Consider the following 23,761-nt stretch of genomic DNA (forward strand, 5'->3'; position numbering starts at 1 on the left):
CATCAGCTGTCTTGGGATTAAGTCTTATCTCCGGGCAGAGCTCAACTCAGCTGGGGTTTCAGAACCCACACGTCATCTGCCATAAAGCCACCTGATATTCAAAGGGACACTGTCAAGCAATGGAGGCCCAAAAATGTGACCTTCCTTAAAATGCTTATCTCTTCTGAGTGCTAAATTGCTTTCAGGCCTGGGCGCCCAGAGTCCATCAGCTAAATCCATATGTAGAGGCATGAATCAAAGTGAAATCACATGAATCAACTCCCATGGCTCCAACAGAAGCTGCAAGAGGCGCTCAGATACCATGGTGAAGGATGGTAATATAAACCCCTAAGACAGGAGACCTCCAGCGCAGCTGAAAATCAGGCTGCTTTCGTTCATCTGCTTACATATGGGTTTTGGTGGCTAACTCCAGGCATCAGGTTTGACCACTGTGGCGTTAGTTATTTTTGATTTGCTGTGCCGTTGCTCCAAAACCAGTTAACACGCCTCATTGTCATGGTTTCTTCTCTTCTACCGCAGCAGCTATGCTAACAAAACAGCTCTGTTCTCCAGGGCTGTGATGCAGCACCGTCAGCAATGCTGGGGCACATAAAAGTAAACAGGGCCCAGATACATTTGACTTCCTGCTGCAGTAGACGGGGAGGAGAGGGACAGGGTGGGGGAGGGCACAGTAGGACAAGGGCCTGGCCAGGGAAGAACAGTGTGTGCCAAATGGAAAAGGACAAAAATCAGTAGGGAAATAATTTTTATTTTCAAGCTTTTAAGAGAATATGACAAACGATGGCGAGTAAAAAAGCCCCTAAAAACTATTTAAAAAGTACTTGACAGTGTCCCTTTAATACCCACAAATGATTCAGCCATTGTGCATTGAAAGAGGATGTTTCTGAAGAGCAATTGGTACTTTCATGGATAGCTCCTAGAGAAGGAGACTTATTAAAAGCATAATATATTCACTCAGGGACTGTGCTCCCTCTTCAGACTAAGTCTTTGTTAGCTCATCATTTAGTCTTTTCCACTCAGTCATTCAGCAAACTGGATATCAAGGACTTAACCTATAAGATTGAGTGAGACTCTCTTGCAAATTGAGCAGCAGGGATATAAAGATTAAAAAAACCCTCTCTTATGAGAGTCTGATCACAGATGCAGGAGAAAGCTGTGGAGATGGGATTGGCCTAATGTAATCAATTGGGGGTGATGGGGTATGAGAGGAAATTAACCCGGAGCAACCCCCTTTCTCAAAGTCTGCCTGGAGGATGGTTTTTGTGAGCGGGAAGGTTTGAATGTGGGATTTGGGGTCATCGGACCAGTGCTTGTGCTTCAAACTCCCACACCGCCTTTGTACAAACTTTGCCAGAAAAAATGTCTGTCAAACCCTCTCCCAACGCCATTCTCCAAACCCCTTGGCGATTTTTTGTTTTGGTGAAATATGGACGGGTTTTTTTTTTTATATTAAAACTGAAAAATCCCCAGCCACTTCAGCGGCAATACTCTATCGCGAGTAATCCATGGCGCCGGAAAGATTTATGAAACAAAGCGATGACTCAGATCCCTGCTTAACACAATCTGAAAACTCCTCCAAATACGTTGCTTCCGTCATTCCCCTTCTGTTTGTAACCATCCCACACTGTGTGTGTGTGTGCGTGTGGGGTGTGTGTGTGTGTGTTTGCAGAACATTACCCATCCCAGCTAATAGAACTTGTAAGACATGCTAATACCGGCTGTTCCCCTGCTTCCACCAACCTCCACCTAGTCAGTTGTTAGTCCGTATTGCACTTGTTTTGTTGTTTTTTTTTTAAATAATATTGACTGGCTGGAAAACGTTAACCTCTTTAGCATGTGTGTGCAGCTCTGCCTCCACCTTCTTCTTCCTCACTTGGCCAAGCGCTGCTTATACGCCTTGTGCAGCTACCCAAAAAATTAAAGGCACACCATGCTTCTCCGCTCTTGAGTTCTTTGTCTCCTTCACTTCGCGTTAAGGCCTCCTGAATTCCATCACTCAGACTGTTGTGACCCTCATGACGAGCTCTCTGTTAGTGCTAGACTGGCTTCTCTGTTCGTGAGGCCTGAGCTGGCTGAGTATATGCAAGATGGTGTAAGCACAGTGGTGGTCAGACAGGGTGCCGGTGGCGTGGCTAGTGCCCCGGACCCCGTTGTCGGCTGGAGCGGAGTTGCTGGCTCTACCACCGGTGGAGGACGAATGGTTGGTTTGGGAGGAGGTTCGGAGGTTTGTCCTGGTCCCTGTTTTTTGGTCCTCCATGTCTTTTGTTTTGTCATAGTTCAGCACTTTCCACTGCTGATTTACCGCCTGCCACCGTTTGAAAATCCGGTAAACCGATGGCCCTTCGTGTATTATTAGACCTGGAGGGAAGGCAAAAAAACCAAGAGAAACTTTAGAGAGAAGCTGTAAACTGCTCAGCATCACTCCCTCTAGCTGCCTGCTTAGTGGCCCATGAACACAGCTCTCTTGGTCAGCGTGCATTCTACGATAAATCAAGGTTTTTAATTACTGACTGGCAGAGCACAAGTCCTTCTGCTCAGCCTTACCGCCTTCCACCTGAATTAAACAGATCACAGTTTGATCTCAGCAGTCAGCAAACAGGTCTTACATGCTGCAGGATGGCTTATTCTGTACAGCACAACAATATCCCTTTACCAATGCACCTCTTGATTTGATCCATCATACATGCTGTTGGTCATGACTCAGCTGAAAATGTGCGCATGGGGGGTGTAACTGGAATCTACGTTCTGTGCTGACATCACAGGTATGAGTAACTCAAATCTAGTCACATGCATAGCAGCAGAAGGGCAGTGGATGTCTAGTGCCCGGAGCACAGGGTCTGGAAATCAAGACACCGTGGTTCTATTCCTGACTGTCACTGACTTGCTGTGTGATCGCAGGAGAAGGACTTAACTTCTGTGTCTCGGTTATGTCATCTGCAAAATGAGAATAAATGATACGTACTCGTCTTTGGAGAGTGCTTTGATATTGATGGATGAAAAACCATGCAAAGTATTCATCATTAGCATTTGCACTAATATTGTGTCTGGGACCGGGTGTGTGTGTGTGTGTGTTGCTGGAATCTGTCTACCTCCACCAAACCAGCATCAGACATGGATATAACAGAAGTGTGGTCTAGTGGTTAGAGCAGTGAACTGTGACTAGAACTCTTGACTTTTAATCCTGACTGTCTACTCATTCCTGAGACATTAGGTAGGTCAGTTCCGCTCTCTGTGCATCAGTTATGAGGTTTGTCAAATCAGGATAGTAAAAATACTCAACTCCCTTGCAGGGGGATTGTGATAATTAATTACTTAATCTCCATAAATCATCTGGAAGATAAAGTATGAAACCTAAGTGCTAAGTAAGTAATAGTAATATTCTAAATACGGACTCTATCCAGCTGCTCTGATACCATAGAGAATGGCACAGTATAAATGCCTTGCTAGCTAGCTTGGACAGATATAGATAGATTCCCCACACACTGTACTAGCACATCCTACTGACCTGGGGATAGAAACCATGACACCTCAAACATACAGGCTTAGCTGACATATTGTAACATTATTCAGTAAATCAAATTTCAATCTTGGTCTGAAACACTTAATTTAAAGTAGGATTTTATACAAAAGTAATTCACATGAACCTCCAAATCAGACTTTGTTGGTTGTTGCAGTGGTTCACCCATTACAAAAGCACAACAGCTGTCAGGCTCCTGCAAGCATTCCAGCAGACAGATAAACACTGAGACAGGCCAGCACTAGATCGTTCGTTTTTTCTTGGTACTGTTGATTCACTCTGTCTGGGCCACGATCAAGATCAGATCAGGATGAGAGAAGCTCCCAGGTAGATGCCCTTGGGAGCAACCCCTGTTCACCAGCCCATGAACTTTCATGAGCATAAATACAACAGCAGAGAATGAAAGACATAGAATCACAGGACTGGAAGGGACCTCGAGAGGTCACCTAATCAAGTCCCCTGCACTCATGGCAGGGCTAAGTATTATCTAGACCATCCCTGACAGGTGTTTCTCTAACCTGCTTTTAAAAATTTCCAATTTTTAGAGATTCCACCTCCCTCCTAGGCAATTTATTCCAGTGCTTAACCACTCTGACAATTAGGAAGTTTTTCCTAATGTCCAACCTAAACCTCACTTGCTGCAATTTAAGCCCATTGCTTCTTGTCCTATCCTCAGAGGTTAAGAAGAACAATTTTTCTCCCTCTTCCTTGTAACAACATTTTATGTACTTGAAAACTGTTATCATGTCCCCTCTCAGTTTTTTCTTTTCCAGACTAAACAAACCCATTTTTTTCAAACTTCCCTCATAGGTCATGTTGTCTAGACCTTTAATCATTTTTGTGGCATTTCTCTGGACTTTCTCCAATTTGTCCACATCTTTCCTGAAATGTGGAATGAGAGTCAAAGTCAAGTTGTGCCAAAGCCTGGAACTTGACCTGGCCACTTGCATTTCACAGTGGGTTTGTAGCCGTAAGTGCTGATTAAAATGACTTCAGTATGAGTGCCAAGCACGCCATTGCAGAAGTACTTATAAGTACAAGTATGCCGTGGAAATAGCGTTTATGTATTTATAAGTAAAAGTATAAGTGCAAGTACTTCCAACTCCTGTATGATAAGAATTAGCTTATCTGTTTTTTCTTTGGACACTGACCCATCACAGAGTTGTTGCTGCAGAAAGGTATCCAAACAGGGGGCCTTATACTTTGGGGTTTCTCCAGACACTTCGAACAAGTCTCCCCACCACTACTGGGCCGGGCCGGGGAGAGAGTCTACCCGTTGCTGGTTGTAGTGATCAATCAGAAGTGAAAGGGGTGGGCTGCCACCCTTCCTGGTTGGTGCAAGAGTTGGAACCTGAAGCTCCCAAGCCAGGACAATGGGTGCTGGAGGCCAACCAGAATCCAGGAGGGATGTGATTGTTTCAAACACCTATTTTAAAAAAGCACCTGTGGACAAAAAAAATTGTGCTTTATCTACCTTTATGATGTACTTAAGTACTAAGGACAGAATGAAGTATTTTGAAGTGCTCTCCATAGTTGTACTTAACATGGGAACACTGTGCATGTGGAACTGAATTTCGTCAGAGAGAAATGATTTATTACCATCACCGATGAACCAAACGTTAACTGTTTTGCCCTCGGTCCAGCAGTCCCCCATTCTATCCGACACCCCAGTGAACTCCATTGGAACATCAGAGTGTTTTGTCATAGCTGGAGATACAGCCAACTGGTTGCACTTCCTGGCTTGAGATGTAAGGCTGCAGCCAACAGGTTATTAGAACAAAAATTTGCTTTAAAAGCTCATCCTAACCTCCAACGGCCAGCAAGACAATGGATGCAGAAGAGCTTGTCTTTCAGAATGTAACTCTGTAGGACCGTCATTTACTATCTCTTTGTAGATTGACTAGCACAATGGACTCTGACCTGGCTGAGGTTGTACTGCAATAAACATGTTAAATACATAATAAAGAGCGCAGAGAGAGTAGGGCATCAGCAGGGGGAAAGATCCGGGATAACTGGAAAGGTTTGGGAATTGCTGAGATCTGGAGACAAGTTACAAACTTACCTAAAGATGCGATAATCAAATGTCACCTACAGGTACAATGTGAAAGGACCCTTTTTCAAACCATGGAGGCCTATTTGCTTGCAGTTAAATGTGTGCATATCCTCCTGACTGCATTTGCCCATATACGGACCACAACTGCACATGCTGTATAGTGGATATATGCATGTGCCGGTAACCATTTAGCTGCCTAAAAAGACATATGCATGCACAACTATCTGATCTGCATGCCCAACTGTGGTAGCTGCACTTCCATTGCTCAATGCACAAGTTGCCTTAAGAGAACGAATGGACAACATCCAGTTTAGATCATTGACTTATTAACCAGGACTATGACTGAGTTGTCCACCCACCAGCAATTTTGAACATGGTGTTGCAAAAGATGCCATGAGGTCAGTGTTAGTGCCTAGAGAAATTTGCCAATGGCACTCACTACCATAGCCAATGCCACTCATTTTGGGATTTGTGATAAGCTGGAAACTCTTTGAAAAGTTCACAACATTTTTGAGCAGTTGTGAGCAAATTAATGGTTTGATGAGAAATGGGTAAAACTGGCCAGTTTCAACTGAGCTGTGCTTTGCTATAGAGGCTTTGGTCCAACCTGATAATCAAAGCATGCCTGGGAAGGGATGAAAGTGTCTGCCTGCTGTCTCCCGACTGGGATACCGCATCAGCACTTTTCTGGTATCCAGCTCAGCTTCTGCAGAATTTAAGTTCCAATTTAAATAAAAACAGAGTGTCTAGCCCTCCTGGTTGTGAAGAAAACCTTCTGAATGTGACCTGAAGCAGTGCTTCCGGCATGACGGACAAACGATAGCTCTGGAAGTGCCCCATTCCCCTCAGTGAGACGTTGACTCTGAGACTTACTGACAACACAAGTGTTCACATTGTTAACTATTTCACTGCCGCTCATGTTAAATAAACAAGATTGACGATGGAATCTGGTATTTTCTTTGATGCAATTTCTCCTCCCAACTGGCACAACGCGCAGGGCCCAGAACTTTGATTAGCTGCTCACGTCAAAAAAGGCAACAATATTAACAGCTGGCTATTCTGGAACTATGGTGCTAGGACTGTGGGTCCAGTTTAGAGTATCACAGATTTTTTTTCCATCCTGCTTCTTACAAACCACTGAGATTTGAAGCGCTCTAGTCATGGGTCCCCTTGTCTTATCACAACACAACACCTGACTGTTGTCACACAAAGTCTGATTTTTGTCTCCTCCCTTGAAATACAGTTCAGAACTGTTAACATCAGTCATAGGGCAGGCCCCTGAAACGCAGCACTCCTCCGGGATATTTTGGACAGATTCCACACCCCGACAAGGAAACAGAGACCTCTAAAGCAGCTCTAAAGTGGGTCAGGCCTTGACAAGGGACATTAGATATGTATTTAAATGAGCTGTCTGATCCCTAAAAGAGGATAAAATTCCATCCTGAGCAATGCCAGATTCCGTATTTCTTTGAGATCACTTTAAGCCCTGGGTCAAAGAACCCAAATTGGATATCTTCTCCTCAGCTGTAAAATACCCTCCGTGGAATCAGATCCATTCTCCCAAGCATTAAGCATGGAGCTGGGATTGTAAATCCTCTTTCATTAGCTTACCACAAATATTACTGAACAGCCTGATTCAAGAGGGTAGTTTTAAAAATTCTTGTTTGTTAGCCTTCTAATGATAAATGTCTATGATCTTATGCTGTTAAAAGCATGACGTTGGTGGATCGGTTGTTACGTTGACTGAGCTCCTGTTTTTTTCAGGCAATTCTGGCTTCAAAATATTCGTAAAAGTGCAAAATAACTTGTTTTCCTCTGTATTTGCCGGGCTCTAAATTACTTATCGATTTCCCAGCGCCGAGCTCAGGAAGCTGTAAAATTAAAAGGGAACTGAGCAGAGGAGTGGGCAAGGGGCGGAAGTAAAGGTGATTCATTTGAAACAGTAAATTCCAAGAGAGAGCTGGAGTCAGCCAGTTAATATCAAGTTGTAAGAAATTGTATGCTTCCATCAAAACAAATTTGGGTTAAAATATTACTTGAATTCCTGCAGGCAGCTCCAGAGACCCTCCTCCCAGATGTATCATCACTCTGAGGATCTTTCTTACTAACTGGGGAGAATCCTCCCAATTCAAGGCCTTTTTTATCTGGAGAAACGTGTAGAAGGAGCCAAATTCTGCTGGAATCTCCCTGTGTTGCTTAGGAGCCATTCCATAAGGCAGAACAGGCAGGTGGGGTTCTGGACCCTCAAGATGCTCCATGGGGAAACTTCATGGACCTCAGGATGCTAGTGGGGGCAGTGCCTCTGCCCTGTCTGCCCAGTCTCCTCACCCCCTGCATCACAGCATGGCTCCCCTCCGTTCCCTACAGGATGATCCTTTCAAAAGCTCCCTCTTCAGGGTGGAAATCTCTGACTTTGCTGGAGAACCATGTTGGGGCACCAGAGAAGCCCCAGCTCTGTGGTGTCGACAAGGAGGGGCTCCCGCAGAATCAGGGATGCTGAGGAATTGTTCCTTTCATCCCAACTTTCATACGTGGGGCACCTGGTTTGACTCCCCTTCCCACTTGGTCTGAGAGGGAGCATAAGGCCCTAAATCTAGCACACTGGCTTAGGGCAGCCTGCCACCCCACATGCAAAGAGCTCATTTTCTTTCCATTAGCTGCAGGTTTTCCTACTCTCTATCTCGTTTCCTTATTATCTGACTGAATTCCGTATTCTAGTCAGGTTCTCATTCCATGCTCACCACCGCGGTATTTGAGCACGTGTATGGCCCCAGACCTGTGCCAAGAGAGAATATTCATTTAGCATGTCACAGCGTCCAAAAGAGAGCGCAGTCCCTCACAACGCAGATAAACCCACCACTGGGTAGGCAGCTGGTGCATTGTGACCGCTGCTTACCATGCTACCCATAATTATCTCATTGTTACCTTGTCCTTTCCCTCTTTGTTGTATCAACCTGTTGCCTCTTGATTTTATATTTAGATTGTAAGTTCTTCGGGGCAGAGACCACCTTTTTGTTGTGTTTTTACAGCACCCAGCACAACGGGGCCCTGATCCTTGGCTGGGCATTGCTCCTGTAATACAAATAATAATCATAAATGATCCCTGCTCCAAGGCACTTACAGCCTAGTTTCTGCTCAGACACAAAGAGGCCATTAAAGAAGGGGGCGAAGGGGCTGGATGGACAGACTTACATCAATAACATTTCACAAACACTCATCAAAGGCATGAGAGCAGAGGCTCACGGAGCACGGGTTTGGATCATTCACTCCTTGAAGAAGGAATCAGTCTTGTTTTATTTATCCAAGATCCTGATTTCAATCATGTTGTTTTCGTCCCCAAATAGTCAGAACTGGGGAGGTTTCTTTTCCTTGACCAAATAACTGTCCGCCCCACCCCAAAGCTACTACGACTGACAACCTGCACCCAAGAGAGGAAGAGGCTACTCCAGTTGAAGGGTGAAATGGCCCCAGTACAACAGGGCATGGTGGGCCAAGGCTAGAATGGGAGCTCGGACGAAGGCTCTAGTTCAGGACAGAGTGCATTGGCATGGCCACGTGTGGGCCCAGAACTAGACTAGTATGGAGGTCGGTTTGCAGCTCAGCATTGGCAGTGGGTGTTGCAGGTCAGGGCTGGTGTATATTGGCAAGGGAGGGGTAAGCTTGCAAAACCAGGCTGTGCTGCACCCGTCTCCAGCCAGCGCTAGTACATCTCGCTGTTCTGAGCAGACCATTCAAAGCAACGATGGGGAAACCGCTGTCACGTGATTTGTAACAGTTCATTTCCACACATCGGGAGCCTTTGTAACACGTTATCTCACCATGGCCCTCCTCCTCAATTTTCCCCTCCCTGCTATTGTCTGTTTCACTCACTTGCTGTGCCTTGTCTCATGGGAGACTGTGAGTTCTTGGGGCTACGGACGCTTCCCAGTTGTGTATCTGTATCTACCTTTACAGCAGCACATTTCTCCCACAGGTGTCCCATTTACATCATCCCTAGCCAGCATGATGGTCTGTTTTACTGAGGCCAGGGGCGGCTTTGGCGCAAGGGGAAAGGTCTCGGCTGAGATCTAAACAGTCAGCATCCGAGCAGGGCAGGGCCAAGTCAACCCAGCCATCCTGGGAGATGGGGCATTTCCTCCTGGGATTTCGTTCCAGAGAGATGCCAGAAAACACTTTATCTTCTGACCACATCAGCCGCCCCTCCTTGAATCCCTTCCCCTTCTGAATCAATTTCAAGCTCTTTCGCCCTGATTTCCACAGCTCCTTGCAGCTCAGTCCTCACTTACCTCTCTGCCCTCATCTCATCCAGCATCTCCTCTCACTACTTGTGCTCTTCCATAGGTTCTGTCCTAACTGCTCTCTGTGTCTTCTTCTCCCACACCATGTTCTGCATCTAGAACAGCTTCCAACTGTCCAGGAGGGAGGTGCCCTCCCTCTCCTCCTTTCAGTCTCTCCTTAAACCCTTTCTGGAAGCTCTTATGGTCCACTGATCTGCCCACCAGGGATCACTCTGTGTACCAGGAATCTTGTCCGGTGTCTTGTGTTTGCCTGAGCTAGAGGGTGAGCTCCACAGGGCAAGTTGGCAGGGTTTGTAAATCTCTGTGTTCTTAAGACTGCTTTGTGAACAGTCTTTACTCACTATTTCACAGTACAAAGAAAGCTGCTCCCCCGTGACTCACACAATGAGTGTCGGGGTGTGTGGTTCAGGATGGAGACGAATGAGTGAGCCTCTCAATGATACCCCAAAGCAGGGTCACCTTTTCAGATGAGGTGCTTATGGGGACTCTTCCTTTCTTGCAAAGCCTTTGGGTTCCAATATGGCTCCTCCACAAAGGCTCAGACAATACAGTGAAGGCATGGTTCCCAACCCTGGCAGCTGCTGGCTCTAAGCCACATCCCCTCACTCCCTGCTTCCTCTGTCCATAGGGTGGAACTCCGTGAGCAGCAGGTCCCTTCTCAGAAGCCGTCACATCACAAGCAGAGAACATTACAGCCCCTAATGCCTACCCTTAGTTTCAGCTAGAGGCTAAATCCTGACAACTGAGAAATTAATCCAATGTGTCGAGATCTCAAAGGGTTGCAACACTTCCTGCTCCACAAGGAGAAAAATCATTACAAAGCGTGTGTGCGTATATACTTTAGTTTGCAGGATGCTACCGAGGCAAGGGACTCAGTTTCCAGGCAATGACAACCTAACGGCTTGCAGTCGTCTAGTGCCTTCCAAACTGATACATATACTACACATCCTGGGAACGCTTTGCCCGCCACTGAGCGGCAGAAGCAATTAGCAGCAACCTACACAGATGTTTGGGATGGGAAACAAAGAACATTTTAGCCAACTGAATCTGAAAGGGGAATTGAGAAGGCAGATTGGAATCACCCACCTCGGAATTTGTACAGGATGCTGGGGCTAGCAGCTGCTCGCGTGAGAGGTGCCAGGGGAGCGTTCTTGCCCGTAAGCGGTCAGACGCGCGGTGTGACAGCTCATTTGAAAGGTGGCACGTCAGCCGCACGGCACCCCTTAACTGGGGCAGCGGTTCAGGGCTGACTTGGAAGAGAGAGCTGAATTGCTTCCACCACTTCCTGGAGCAAAAGTGTGTGTTGCTAAGGGGGGTGTCTCTCCACCAAGTTTTGACTGGGCCCAACCCAGCTGTGCTCGGGAGATCACAGCAACCCAGCATAGTTTGTTTGCAAGCTACAGAGCCAGCTCTCTGCAGGATGCCACACCTGGAAGGGGAGCTTTAAGGGACACACAGTGGCATGCACAATGACTATTGGGATCCCCCCACACACATACACGGAGTTGGGAGTCCGGTTCTTCAGCCTCTACCCACCTGAGCTACAAGCCAGCGCCTATCCTCCCCCTGACCAGAGCACGATTCTCATGACTGTTTTACTCCCTGCTGATGGCTGGAAGTTAACACCCCCTCAACAAATAAATAAAGCCTGGACACAATAAAGCCACAGATTAAAGGGCAGTGTGTAGCAACACAGGCAGCAATAAACGAGATCCTTCTCGTACCAAAATGAGAAAACACTCAGGCAGAATGACTTTATTTTCACAATCTTGCAGATTTCCTCCCTCTCCCCCAGCCCCGTAACCTGCAGCGCTCTCTGGTCTACCCACAGCCTGTGCCGTTGTGAAGTCACTGGAATCGTATCTCATGCATTAGTGGGCGGGACTGGAGGGCACAAACGAGCGTGCATGTCGCACTCCCTGTCGGTACCCGGCCTGGCCCGTGGAAGTGAATGATCCAACCAACGGACCAAATTTGGTGATGAATCCTAGTCATGTGCCACCTGAGGCACATTGTGTGTACGCTAAGAAGAAGAGGTGGGCAGAACTGAGCCCAGATCCTTGGGCTGCAATTAGACCAGTTTGAAGAAAGCCAGAACTGCACAGAATGTAGCACGTCTCTCTACATTACTTAATGCCTCATTCTTTGGCTAGGAAAGCTTCTCTTGATCCAGCAAGCAATGACGACTCCCTGCTCCACACAGGCAGCATTCCCTGAGCTTCATTACCAAGTTCATAGAATTGTAGGGCTAGAAGGGACCTCAAGAGGTCGTCTAGTCCAGCCCCCTGTGCTGAGGCAGGGCTAAATAAACCATCCTAGACCATCCCTGACTGGTGTTAGTCCTACCAGTTCTTAAAAACCTCCAATGACGGGGAGTCCACAATCTCCCTGGGAAGCCTGTTCCAGAACCTAATTATTCTTATAGGAACACTCCGGTTCTCAATGAACTGCCTGAGGATGGCAGCATTTCTCATTCCAAAAGGGTGCCGAGCTGGCCAGTATGTTGGATGCAGGATCCCTGGCATTTCTAATTCAATCAGGTGCCTTCTCTTCCTGTGTCCTGCAAACACCACAAGCCACATGCCTCTGCCATTGGAAGGAGAGGACCAAGGCTGCTGATGGTGCCAATATGGTCTCTGCAGAAAGATGACTGATGCCTTGATGGGCAATTTCCAGATGAGATGAGTTTAGCAAATCTGGACCTGTTCCCACAAATCCCTCAGCAGCCAGTGGTACTCCTAGGAGCCTACAGACTCTGCGGAACATTGGCCATACTAATTGCTAGGACCCACCTGTGACAGATCCCCACAACAGATGAGGAACTCACTAATAGTGTCCAAAGGATGAATAGGTCCCAACTAGGGATCTATGATGAGGGATGAGAGCTGAATAACTTGGCTCCTCTCTCTCCCCACTCTTGCCCACGGCGCAGGCTTCTCTCCTAGCAGCGAACGGAACAATAGCACCAAAAGCAGCCCGGGTTCTCCGCGTTGCAGTTGGAGGTGAGGCCCTGCTCCCAAGCTCTCCCGTGCCACTTGGTCTTTGAGCACGGAGTGGATTCTTCCTGCCATGGCTATGCTATCCCTCCCCTGGCCTCTGCAGCTCTCCTCCACCCCTAGCCCCATGGCCACCTGGCAGGGATCAGGACCCAGCAGGAGTGGGAGACAGGACAGGACTCTCATGGAAGACAGGGCTCCTGGATGGAGTTAGGATGATCTGGTGAGTTCACCTAGCAGCACTGATCCACCTGCTGTCACGGAGTGGGGGGACGTCAGGGCCCTGCACCCCTCTTCCTGGGATTCACCATGACTCTCAGCCAGTCAGTAAAACAAAAGATTTATTGGACAGTAGCAACACAGTCTAAAACAGGCCTTGTAGGTACAGCCAGGGCCCCTCAGTCAAGTCCTTCTGGGGGGCAGGGAGCTTAGACCCCAGCCTTGGGGTTCCCTGCGTTCCACCACCCAGCACAAAACTGAAAACAAAACCCCCTCCAGCATCTCTCTTCCCCCTCCCCCCAGCTCCTCCTCACCTTTGTCCAGTCTTGGGTCAGAAGGTGTCACTTCTCCCAGCCCCTCTGCTGGCTCAGGTTACAGCTCAGGGATCTTCCTTCAAGGGAAGTCCCCCATCCCCAATGTAACTCCCCTGCAACATTCCCAGGTCAAATCCGCCCTGCTCCCTGCTCCGTCACACCTCCTTACCTCTACTCCTTACCAGACCCCCCACAAGGACCAATTCAAATCACCTCAGGATTAACCAGAGTCCTGTTCTGATGCAGCAACTGGCAGAAACCCAACCCACCAGCAGAAGGCTCAGACATACCCACAAGCGCTGCAAGTTCAACTCAGAAAGGTTTGGACTGGACAAGGGAAAACCTTTGCAACAGCAAGGACAACTGGGCAGGCAAGCAGCTGGGAGAAGCAGCCTGGCATAATGCAGGTGCATGGAGCGAATGGTCTGAAGAGTAGTTCTGGCCTCACTATTTGTAGTTTGGTATCATTTATATTGAGAGTACAGGAGGTCCTCCCCAAGTGAGCTAAAGGGGAATCTCCATTTGCTATTAACAGTGTAGGACCTATGACACACAGATGAGCATTTCTGATTCTAACCCTAGAGGGCAGCGGGGCACAGTCCCACCAGGTACTTTATTCCTGTGCAGTATTTAGTGGAAGGGCAGCGACACGGGATCATTCTCTATCCCCCTCTAACGCACAACGTAGGCCAGTGGGATGTTTTCAGAGAACATTATTTATTTCCCCCTCATTAAATACTAATAAACGGACTCACTGGAGCGGAGAACACCACATGTTATTTGCAACCAAACAGACCTATGGGGTCCTTTTGCACAGAGGCATTGTATGGAGAGGAATGTTATCAAGCATTCTTGAATGTAATGTATAGAAAGGCAAATCCTTTTGATTAAAATAGCTGGGCGTTCTGAATTTATTAGTAGTGATGGGCCCAACCCCAAACTCAACATAGAGAGTTCAGAAGTGGATCCAAACTTGGCAGTTCAGGCCCGTCTCGGTTGACTGGCTCTGTACGTGCCCTGTGAAGAGCTGCCAAACTGCTAGCAATCAAATTCACATGCATGTTCTGCAGCGGCAGAAATGCCTGCTGGGGAATACACAGCAGCTTGTCCACACAATCGATACGGCATTCGATGAAAACAGTCCCATCCCTTCAGAAGCAGCAGGGCTGCATTCCTCCGTACTGGAGTGCCTCGCATGTTCCTGGTTGCCTGCCATACAGCCAGTCAGTGTGAGTGTGCGACTGTGCCACTCGGCCTCCTCAGCTCTACAGCAACACACAGAGGGCGAAGGAGTGGTTTTTAAAGGGAGACGCGGCCCAACAGCTTAGGAGCAGGAGACCTGACCTGTCAGGTGGTTGCTCCGGTTTTCCCACCCACCCCAGAACAGCTTGTGCAGGTGTGGACGTCACGACTCGACACAACACAAAACAGAGATCGTGGCCTCTGCCACAGCACGAGCAAGGACTCCCATTTTTCATCTTTATTACAGCGGCCTGGTCTGCTGACAGGGCCTGGACCTAGTCTCTGCGACCATAAAGGGGGTGCTAGCCCCAGCCAGCTGCTAAACGGGATGCGCATTGGAGCCGGGGACGGGTGGGTGGCTGGGCCCTAATGTGTGGGGGCTGCGGAAGGAAATCAGAAAAAGGCGGTGGTGACTTGCTCAGGTCAGGCACTCATACACAAGACACCCACCTCCCTTCAAGCTCCATTCCCAAGCAGCCCAACGCTTCCTCCAGTCATGCCCTTCCTCCCAGCAAGGGTCCTGGTGGGTTACTCCAGCCCTTGAGCTGCAGTATTCTCCCACAGCACGAGGAAGAGATGGCCGAGGTGGAGGTTCCTCATTAAAAAACCCTGAACACTCAGCCCCCCCCATCTCCCTTGAGATGGGGCCTGGGGTGGGGTAGCTACAGGAGTGCTGTCCCACTTCCCCACAGTTGTGTTTTCCAGACACAAAGACCCAAGCATGTATGTCTCAGCTTAGAGAACTTATTTCACATTAAGGAAAGCAACAAACAGAGAAAGAACGAATGTAACATTTCTGGGAGAGGGAGAGTGCTGTGTGTGCACCTCGCTCTAACATTCTGCAGCTGAACTGAAACACAAACTGATACCTGCCTATGCAGTGGGTGGGGAAATGCCTCTCCATTTAAAGGTGATCTATGCACCAACATCTCCTTAAAGTTAGATATCCCTGTCCCATACACACACAACCTGAATGCCAGGTCCTCAGCCTAGCAGGGCCTATTCTCTCTCCCTGCCTGACAGCTCTATTTTGGACCTGTTAGTTGGGAGATCCATCTTGGGCAATAGGCTGCAATTTGCAAAGGGGCCTAAGAGAAGTTGATGCCCAATTGCCATGGAGTATCCCAGCCTCATTACCCCTCCCTCCCCTAAAAAGCAGTGGTATGCCATGAGGGGCAATGCACATGTTTGGCACCTCCCCTTAAATCATCTCCATGGGCCGTACTGCCAGAATGACTCTTCCCAGCTTTGTTCCTGAAGGTACTCGTGTCCTATGCATGCAATATACAGGAGCTTTCCACTGCCATCTAACCAGGCCATCAGCAGGGGCAGGCCACCAGGCTCATCACACACAAAAAGGCTACTCCAGCCCTGCACCTCCATAGGCAGTACATTGCAACCTGCGCAGTTAAAATGAAACCACATTAGCCTTGACAGGAAACCTTGAATTGTGACTGTCTCAAGGAAACTCCATTAATTACTGTTCCCATCGCACCCTGAAAAATCAAACGCTGTGGATCACGTTTAATTGGCTATTGATTCCTTCTCTTATTACCTACAGTTGTGCAGAGATGCCATCAGACGGACTGGATGCCTCCGATTATTCTCTCTGGCAGCTGGGATTAAAAGCAGCGGGTGCACACTTCCTGGTATGTGATGGATTGCCGCAGCGTGCCAACAAAAATCGTTGGCAGGATGAATGGCCGTGCTTTGCTCGTCTCCAGTGCTGCTGAGTTGCAGAGCAGCTGTTGGTGCGAAGGCAAATACCCTCAGGGACTGAGGGCCAAGCAAAGGGGTGAAGCGTCTAAGAATGTGAGGATTTAGTGCTTATAAAAGTGAGGGGCTGACAGCAACGAGGCAGAGAGAAGGTCGCTGAAGAGCGCTTCTAGTCCAGAGCCCCCTCAGTCCTAACCTACACAACCGCGGCTAGTCTAGTCATATCGTGCGCCAGGCTGCTTAACCAAACCAACCCCCTGCAAGTATGCTAATTAAATGTAAGCCAAGGACAAGGTATGATCTGCTCATCAGCCGCCCCAAACACCACTCTCCTCTTGAGCTGCTCCGGCGATTTTCTTCCCCAAGCTGGGTTGCTCTCTCATTAGCTGGCGACACTCTTTGTTGTTTAAACAGGAGATTATGGCCAGGCCTCCTGAACCCACACGCCACTTTAATCCACAAACACTGACTTTCCCTAATTGCGCCTTGACAGGGAGGCGGACGAGCCCCCCCCCCCCCCCCCGAATTGCCATTTAATTAATGGCCAGGTGTCTCTCAGGATGCGTGGACGAGTTCCAAGCTGCCACTCACCCTCCTCAGTAGCTTGAGACCCAAGGAGACTCACTCCGGCTATTTGTATATGATTATATCGCTATCTGTATCTATCTGTAGGCACCCATAATAATCCCTCTCCACCTCTGCTCTCCAGAACTCCCACTCCTCCTTTCGCTGCCTCTGGGGGCACAAAGCACCCCAGGAACTGACTGCATTCCCCTTTCAATCATGTCTCAGCTCCTTCTCTCTCTCTCTCACTTGTTAAAGTGAAGTTTATTGGATAAGAATGTGATGGGAGCCCTGTGTCTTTTGGGGAATTATGGAGTCAAGGAGGTTGCAATCAGCCATGTCCCAGGGTAGAAGCAGGGACACACTCCGCTTCTTGCAGGGTCTCTTAACAGGGAGAGGCAAGAATTTATCCCTTATGCCACAGGAGCCAAATGCACAGTTCTCCAGCTAAGTAGGTTAGGGCAGGATTAGTATTTGGATGGGAGATCACCAAGGAAAAAACGCAGGTAAGAGGTGGAGGGGCTTCAGTAGGCAGCACTCTTCTTTTGAAGGTTATACCGATCAATGGTCTTGTCTGATGCTCGGAGTTACAAGTCCAGCCCACTTGTGTTAACTAAAGATCAGGTAATGCTTTTTAGATCAGTAGGGGCATGGTCTTCTCCTGTCCTGGCCTCACTCCAACTCAGGAGAGGACATCTGCTGACTTGAGAGTCCCCCAGATGTTTAGCTGGACGAGACACTCTTCACCTGCTGTCAAACACTTGTGTTGCTGGTGAAGAGCAGAGATGTGTTACTCCAGATGTAGCTGCATTTCAGTGGTGGGTGAAGGGATCCCTAACTGGTGTGTGGCAAGGCTAAGCTACATCCATTTCCGATCCGTGGATGAAAGGTTCTAGAGAGGTGCAGGAAATCGGAATCCATTACTGTATTGCAAATACGACACCACACCCCTGGTGGGGCGAGGGCAGCCATGATTGAACCTGGGATCTCAACACATGAGTATCTGCTGCTTGAGCTAACAAACTCGGTCAGCCATGCCCATAGCAGGTTGATCTACCTCGGTGTGCCCCACTCCTGCCCAACCCAAAGGGGAACAGTGCCCCACACTGAGTGGGCGTGGCTTACACAAAGATTAGCCCTCCAAACTGGCTGGCTAACCTGCATGCACCAGTCCCACATTTACCCAGGCAGTTTGTTTTTTTTCTTGTTTGCCCTCAGCAGCCCCTAGCGAGGTCATTGGCGCCACACATGGGACAAGGAAACCCAGGTAGCCGCAAGCCCCAGTGGAGATTGTTAGCAGGCTGGCTGCGGGCGTTCCCTGGGAGACGTCAGCGGTGCTGGGTGAAGAACCTGCGGGGCCCTAGGCGTGACTTGTTAGGATGGACAGGCTGGGTAGGCAGTAAGGAGCAGGACCCAGGAAGTCCAGATTATGCAGAAGCCTCGCTACGAGTGTGTGCGCTGGGCACCTGTCTCAGTAGCATCACTGGACAGTCACCGTGTGTGCTGGGTCACCTTTCCATTGCCAGATAAGGACTCAGGGCAATGGCACTGGAGCAGGGAGTGCGTCTCACCTCACTTCCATTCAAGAGCAGGACCGGGGCAGAAGCTAAACACAGCGAGTCAGATTCTCCTCCCAGCTAGACTGGGGCAGGAGAAACATTGAAAACAACAGGGTTACAACAGAAGAGACGGTGGCTGGGAGCATTTACAGCGAGGGGGACACAATTCTCAGCATAGGCCTCACTGCTCACTTGGTTCGCCTCAGGGGTGAAACACGGCCCAGGCCCAGGCTCATGTGGTAGAGACTCAGGCACGAAGCTCCAGAGGTCCCTGGTTCGATCCTGCCTGACGTCGACCAGGGTCTGTCAGCGTTACAGTTGCACAGATTAACCGTTGTTCCCCTGGAAATGAAAACCCACCAGCCCAGGGGTTTCTGTCATGGTCGAATTCCTGTAAACCTGGCAGGCAAAAGGTTACGGAATTAGCGGCAGCAAGCAGCGACTTTGAGGGGTGCTAGGAAGGCAAAGGCTGCTCTTCCGCTGGATGCGATAGGCTTATCACCTAAAGCTGACAGCTCTGATTACGGGTGACGTCAGCGGTGATGCAGAGGGGGACTCTCCACAAAAGGCGAGGAGAAATTGAGCCCAAATCCTTAAAAACAATCAAAACTTAAGCTCCTCGTTCGTCAATGATCGGCTCACTTTGTTCTCCACTGACCGCAGGGAAATACTTATCTCCCATTCACAGACGAGCTAATCAGTTTCCCTCAGGTTTTCAGCCTTATCACAGCCACGATAATCATGTTACTGACATCCACCAAGCCAGGGCTTTCCACTTCCAGCAACAGCCAAGAAGGTGCACAAGCCAGATCCTCACAGAGGACCAGGGTTCCTCCTCCTTCCCCGACTCCCCAGACCAGGATGGGAGGGCACCATGATCTGCCACCGTGCTCACATGGTTGCTTTCTCTTGCATCCCACTTTGACACCCTCTTTTTCTTTATGATTCCCCTGATCCCCTGAGGGAAAGTGGAGAGCCACGTGTGTTATGAGTTAAACTAGCTCCCGTTCTCCACCGGCACATGGCCGAGAAGGGTAATGAACGGAACGGGCCCAGGTTCACTGCTGGAGGAAATCCCATGGCACCAATGGTGGGATGAGCCTGGCGCTGGTGTTGGCAAGTCTGTCAGGCTGGGATATACCCTGGGAGGGCACTGCTGGCGGGGGTGGGGGTCATACACACTGCCTAGGCACTGCTGGTGGGGGATCATACATGCTGACTAAGCCCAGGCACAATGGGGCTGTGTGCAGAGCACGCGGCCCGGAACTCCCTCACTAGCACAGGGTTTGTCTGACTCTTCTCCTTGACTTTTCAAAGGGGGCATTTTTATCTGCAGAACTCCCGTTAGCATCAGGGGAAGCACCTGGCAGCGCTCCATGCAGGGCAGCCTTTCCACCCATCCCCAGGGAAAATCCTGGCGAGGGAGGTTAGTCTTTGCCCTGCTCCTCCTCACTCCCAGGCAGTTTCCACAGCGTTTGGACAATGACAAAGCAGAACAACTGATCGTGCTCAAGACTGTTTGTCTCCAGTCCTCCAACCTGCATCCCTGTTATCTGACTGTCTGTGTGTACGTCTGGGACTAGGGTTACCATCCATCCGGGTTTCCCCGGACATGTCCGGCTTTTTCAGCTTTAAATGGCCGGCCAGCGGGGATTTCTAATAAAGTAGAAATGTCCGGGATTTCCCCCTTCCCCTCATGCAGAGTGCAGCGCAGCTGATTGGACGGCTGGGCCTGATTGAAAGCCACTCGCAGCCACTGGGGCCTCTAGCAGCCAGAGTCCCTCCCCGTCCCCTGCTCCCTCCTGCCCCGCACAGCAGCGCGGCACAGTGTTTGGCTCCACATGGAGCCTGCAGCTCTCCCTCTGCCGGGTGAGCGGGGGAGCAGGGCAGGCAGCGGGGTGCAGAGGCTGCAGGGGTGGGGGGGGTGCAGGGGCTGCAGGGCGAGGAGGAGCGGGGCAGGTAGGGGCATAGAAGCTGCAGGGGCAGGGCAGACGGGGGGTGCACAGGCTGCAGGGGCGGAGGGGTACAGAGGCTGCAGGGTGAGTGGGAAGCAGGGGGCACAGAGGCTGCAGGGGCGGGGGGTGCAGAGGCTGCAGGACGAGGAGGAGCAGGGCAGGTAGGGGCATAGAAGCTGCAGGGGCAGGGCAGACGGGGGGTGCAGAGGCTGCAGGGGCGGAGGGGTACAGAGGCTGCAGGGTGAGTGGGAAGCAGGGGGCACAGAGGCTGCAGGGGCGGGGGGGTGCAGAGGCTGCAGGACGAGGAGGAGCAGGGCAGGCAGGGGCATAGAGGCTGCAGGGGCGGGGGGTGCAGGGGCAGGGCTGGCGGGGGGCGCAGAGGCTGCAGGGGCGGAGGAGGTGCAGGGGCGGAGGGGCGAGGAGAAGCAGGGCAGGCAGGGGCATAGAGGCTGCAGGGACGGGGCTGGCGGGGGGCGCAGAGGCTGCAGGGGCGGAGGGGGTGCAGGGGCTGCAGGGCGAGGAGAAGCAGGGCAGGCAGGGGCATAGAGGCTGCAGGGGCAGGGCAGGTGGGGGGTGCAGAGGCTGCAGGGGCGGAGGGGTGCAGGGGGTGCAGGGGCTGCAGGGCGAGTGGGGAGCAGGGCAGGCAGGGGCATAGAGGCTGCAGGGGCAGGGGGGCGCAGGGGCAGGGCAGGCGGAGGGTGCAGAGGCTGCAGGGGCGGGGGGGTGCAGGGGCTGCAGGGCCAGTGGGGAGCAGGGAAGCACTTAGCAACCCCCAACCAAGATCAGAGCGGGAGGGAGGAGGGGGAATGCGGGGTGCTCAGAGGAGGGGCAGAGTTGGGGCAGGGACTTTGGGGAAGGGGTTGGAATGGGGGCGAGGAAGGGGCGGGGCGGGGGCGGAGTTGGGGTGGGGCCCCGTGGACTGTCCTCAATTTTAAATGTTTGAATATGGTAACCCTATCTGGGACACAGGAGCACGTTCCGAGCCTGACCGAAGTAACAGAGAGGCGTCGGCCTGGCTGGTGCCTCCGTTATACCATCTCCTGCTGCCGCAAATATCGGGGCTGTGGATCTGCAGGTACTAGAATGAGTCTTTAAACTTCTCCGCCTCAGTGCAAGGGCTTTTCTGGGTAGGGTGACCACCCATCCTGAACTGGGCAGGACAGTCCCAAAATGCAAAGTTCAAGTCCTGGTCCTAGGCTGAATGACTCCAGGACAGCATTTGTTCTGTATTGCCTGCCCAAGGCTCAGGGGCTGTGCCAGTCTCTTCCCTGGGGGTGGGGGGCTAAGCCACGAGGTCCCACCCGCTAGCTAGGCTGGAAGCCAGAACTTGGCTGTGGTAAGAGCCTCCCAAGGAGCCAGGCCAAGGGCGTCAGAGCCTTCCCAAAAGTGGGGGGGCCGGGCCCTCTGCTCCCCTTCCCCTCCAAGTAGGGTGACCAGATGTCCCTATTTTATAGGGACAGTCCCGATATTTGGGGCTTTTTCTTATATAGGCGCCTATTATGTAGGCCCCATCCCAGTCCCGATTTTTCACACTTGCTGTCTGGTCACTACCTCCAAGACCCTGCCCCTCCTCTTCCTGCCTGGGGTGGAGGTTGAAAGCAACCCCCTGCCCATGTCCCTGCCTCCCAGACCCCCTGCCCAGGGCAGGTGGAGGGGCCCAGGCTCACCACAGCTGCTTGTGCGGCTCTCCCTGACCTGGCTGTGGTGGGGGGAAGGCCTCAGAGCGACAGCTGGGCCATGCTAAGAGCCACGCGGGCAACTGTATGGAGTTGTGGTGAACCCTCCACCTGCCCGCGGTGCAGGGGGCCTGCCAAAAACAGTCCCCGGCCTGTGTCCCCGCACCCTGGCCCCTCCGTCCAGGGCAGGTGGAGGGTCCGTGGCTCCCCTAGCATGGCCCGGCTGCGACTTTGAGGCCCTCCCCCACCGAAGCTGGGTCGGGGAGAGCCGCACAAGCAGCTGTGGTGAGCTGGCGCGGAGTCGCGGACCTTCTATCTCCACCTGTCCTGCGTTGGGCAGGAAGCCTGGGAGACAGGGACATGGGCTGGGGGCTGCTCTCAGCCCCCCTGCACCATAGGCAGATGGAGGGTCCTTGTGGCTCCTACAACTGCCTGGGCTCCACGCTGGCCTGGCCAGGGAGGTGGGGCCTTGGCGGGAAGAGGAGGGGGAAATGGCGGGGTCCGGCCCATCCACTTTCAAAAAGTGGGAGAGCTATGGTCCCCCCTGTCTGCCCAGTTCTGGTGGCTCTGAGCCAGATTGCAGTGGGGAGCCCCAGACTCTCCACCTGCCCTGGGAGGCATATCCAGGGCAGATAAAGGATCTGGGGCTCCCCACAGTGGCTCCCCAAGCTCCAGCTTCCCGCCTGGCCAGGGGGTGAAGCCTCAGGGGGAAGAGGAGCAGCAGGAGGTGGGGCTCCTGCAAGTGTCCCACTTTTGCCTTTTGAAAAAGTGTTCACCCAATTCTGGGAGTGAAAGGAAAGTGTTTCCTCTGCCTCGTGCTCAGTGATAATAGATGTTTCTCAGTCAGCTCCGTGCTCTCAGATTCTTTACCCAGCTGAAAAATAATGCCCTGTTACTGTGTAAGTGGCTGAATTTTACAGCCTTCGACCGCCATTGTATTTGCCCATGGGACGTTCCAGATCCCACGCCATCCCAGAAATGGAAAATACCTCAAGGTTGATGAGATCTTCAGAACCGGGTTATTTCTGTAAAGAGGGTGCAGTAATGGCCAAGGGGGCTGTATCCAAACAGATCTGTATAGCAGCCAGGCCCATGCTCTGCGTGCCATCTCCTGCTCCTTTCTGTGGAGGGAGCCAGCGGGCTGCATCCCCTTGCCTGCGAAATTCATTCACCCACCTATACAGACAATGTCCATGAAGCCATACATTCCATAGCAGATCTGGAAGAGCAGGTCCTGGCGCTGCCATTTGGCGGAAGGACTGAAGGTCGACCAGATGAGCCACGAGATACTGGCGATGAGGAAGAGGGAACCCAAGATGGCTGCTGCAATCTGAACCTTCTCAATGACTGTCAGAGAGATGGCCTGCCACTGCAAGGGATGGAAGGGATGGGAGGAAGGGGAAATAACAATCAGGGACAAAGAGAGAGGGAAGGAGGGGGAAAAGTCAGGAGATTAGTTCTGCGGTGAACACCAGCATTGAAAGTGTCACATGGTGGCTTCCGATCCCAAAGTGCTTTACAACTCGACAGACAAACACTACACATGGATCACTTCCCCCACCACTGACAGGCAGCCACCGCTGGGATGGAGCACAGCAGCTGTTTAAAAGAGCACCACCACGTTCTACATTTTGGATCTGGAAGCGAAGAAG

At 51.0% G+C, this 23,761-nt stretch overlaps 1 protein-coding gene across 1 annotated transcript in view; it reads right to left on the reverse strand.

The window, feature by feature from the left end:
* Nucleotides 1-1,494: 1,494 nt before the first annotated feature.
* Nucleotides 1,495-23,761, reverse strand: part of MARCHF4 (membrane associated ring-CH-type finger 4) — a 154,826-nt gene continuing 132,559 nt past the window's right edge. The window contains exons 3-4 of the mRNA XM_054044350.1: nucleotides 23,286-23,478; nucleotides 1,495-2,358 (exon numbers count right to left, since the gene is read on the reverse strand). Coding sequence (XP_053900325.1) covers nucleotides 1,997-2,358; nucleotides 23,286-23,478 — 555 coding nt within the window. The 3' untranslated portion in view covers nucleotides 1,495-1,996. The remainder of the gene's footprint in view (nucleotides 2,359-23,285; nucleotides 23,479-23,761) is intronic.

Source organism: Malaclemys terrapin, chromosome 11 (genome assembly GCF_027887155.1).
Source record: "Malaclemys terrapin pileata isolate rMalTer1 chromosome 11, rMalTer1.hap1, whole genome shotgun sequence".
Taxonomy (NCBI): domain Eukaryota; kingdom Metazoa; phylum Chordata; order Testudines; family Emydidae; genus Malaclemys; species Malaclemys terrapin.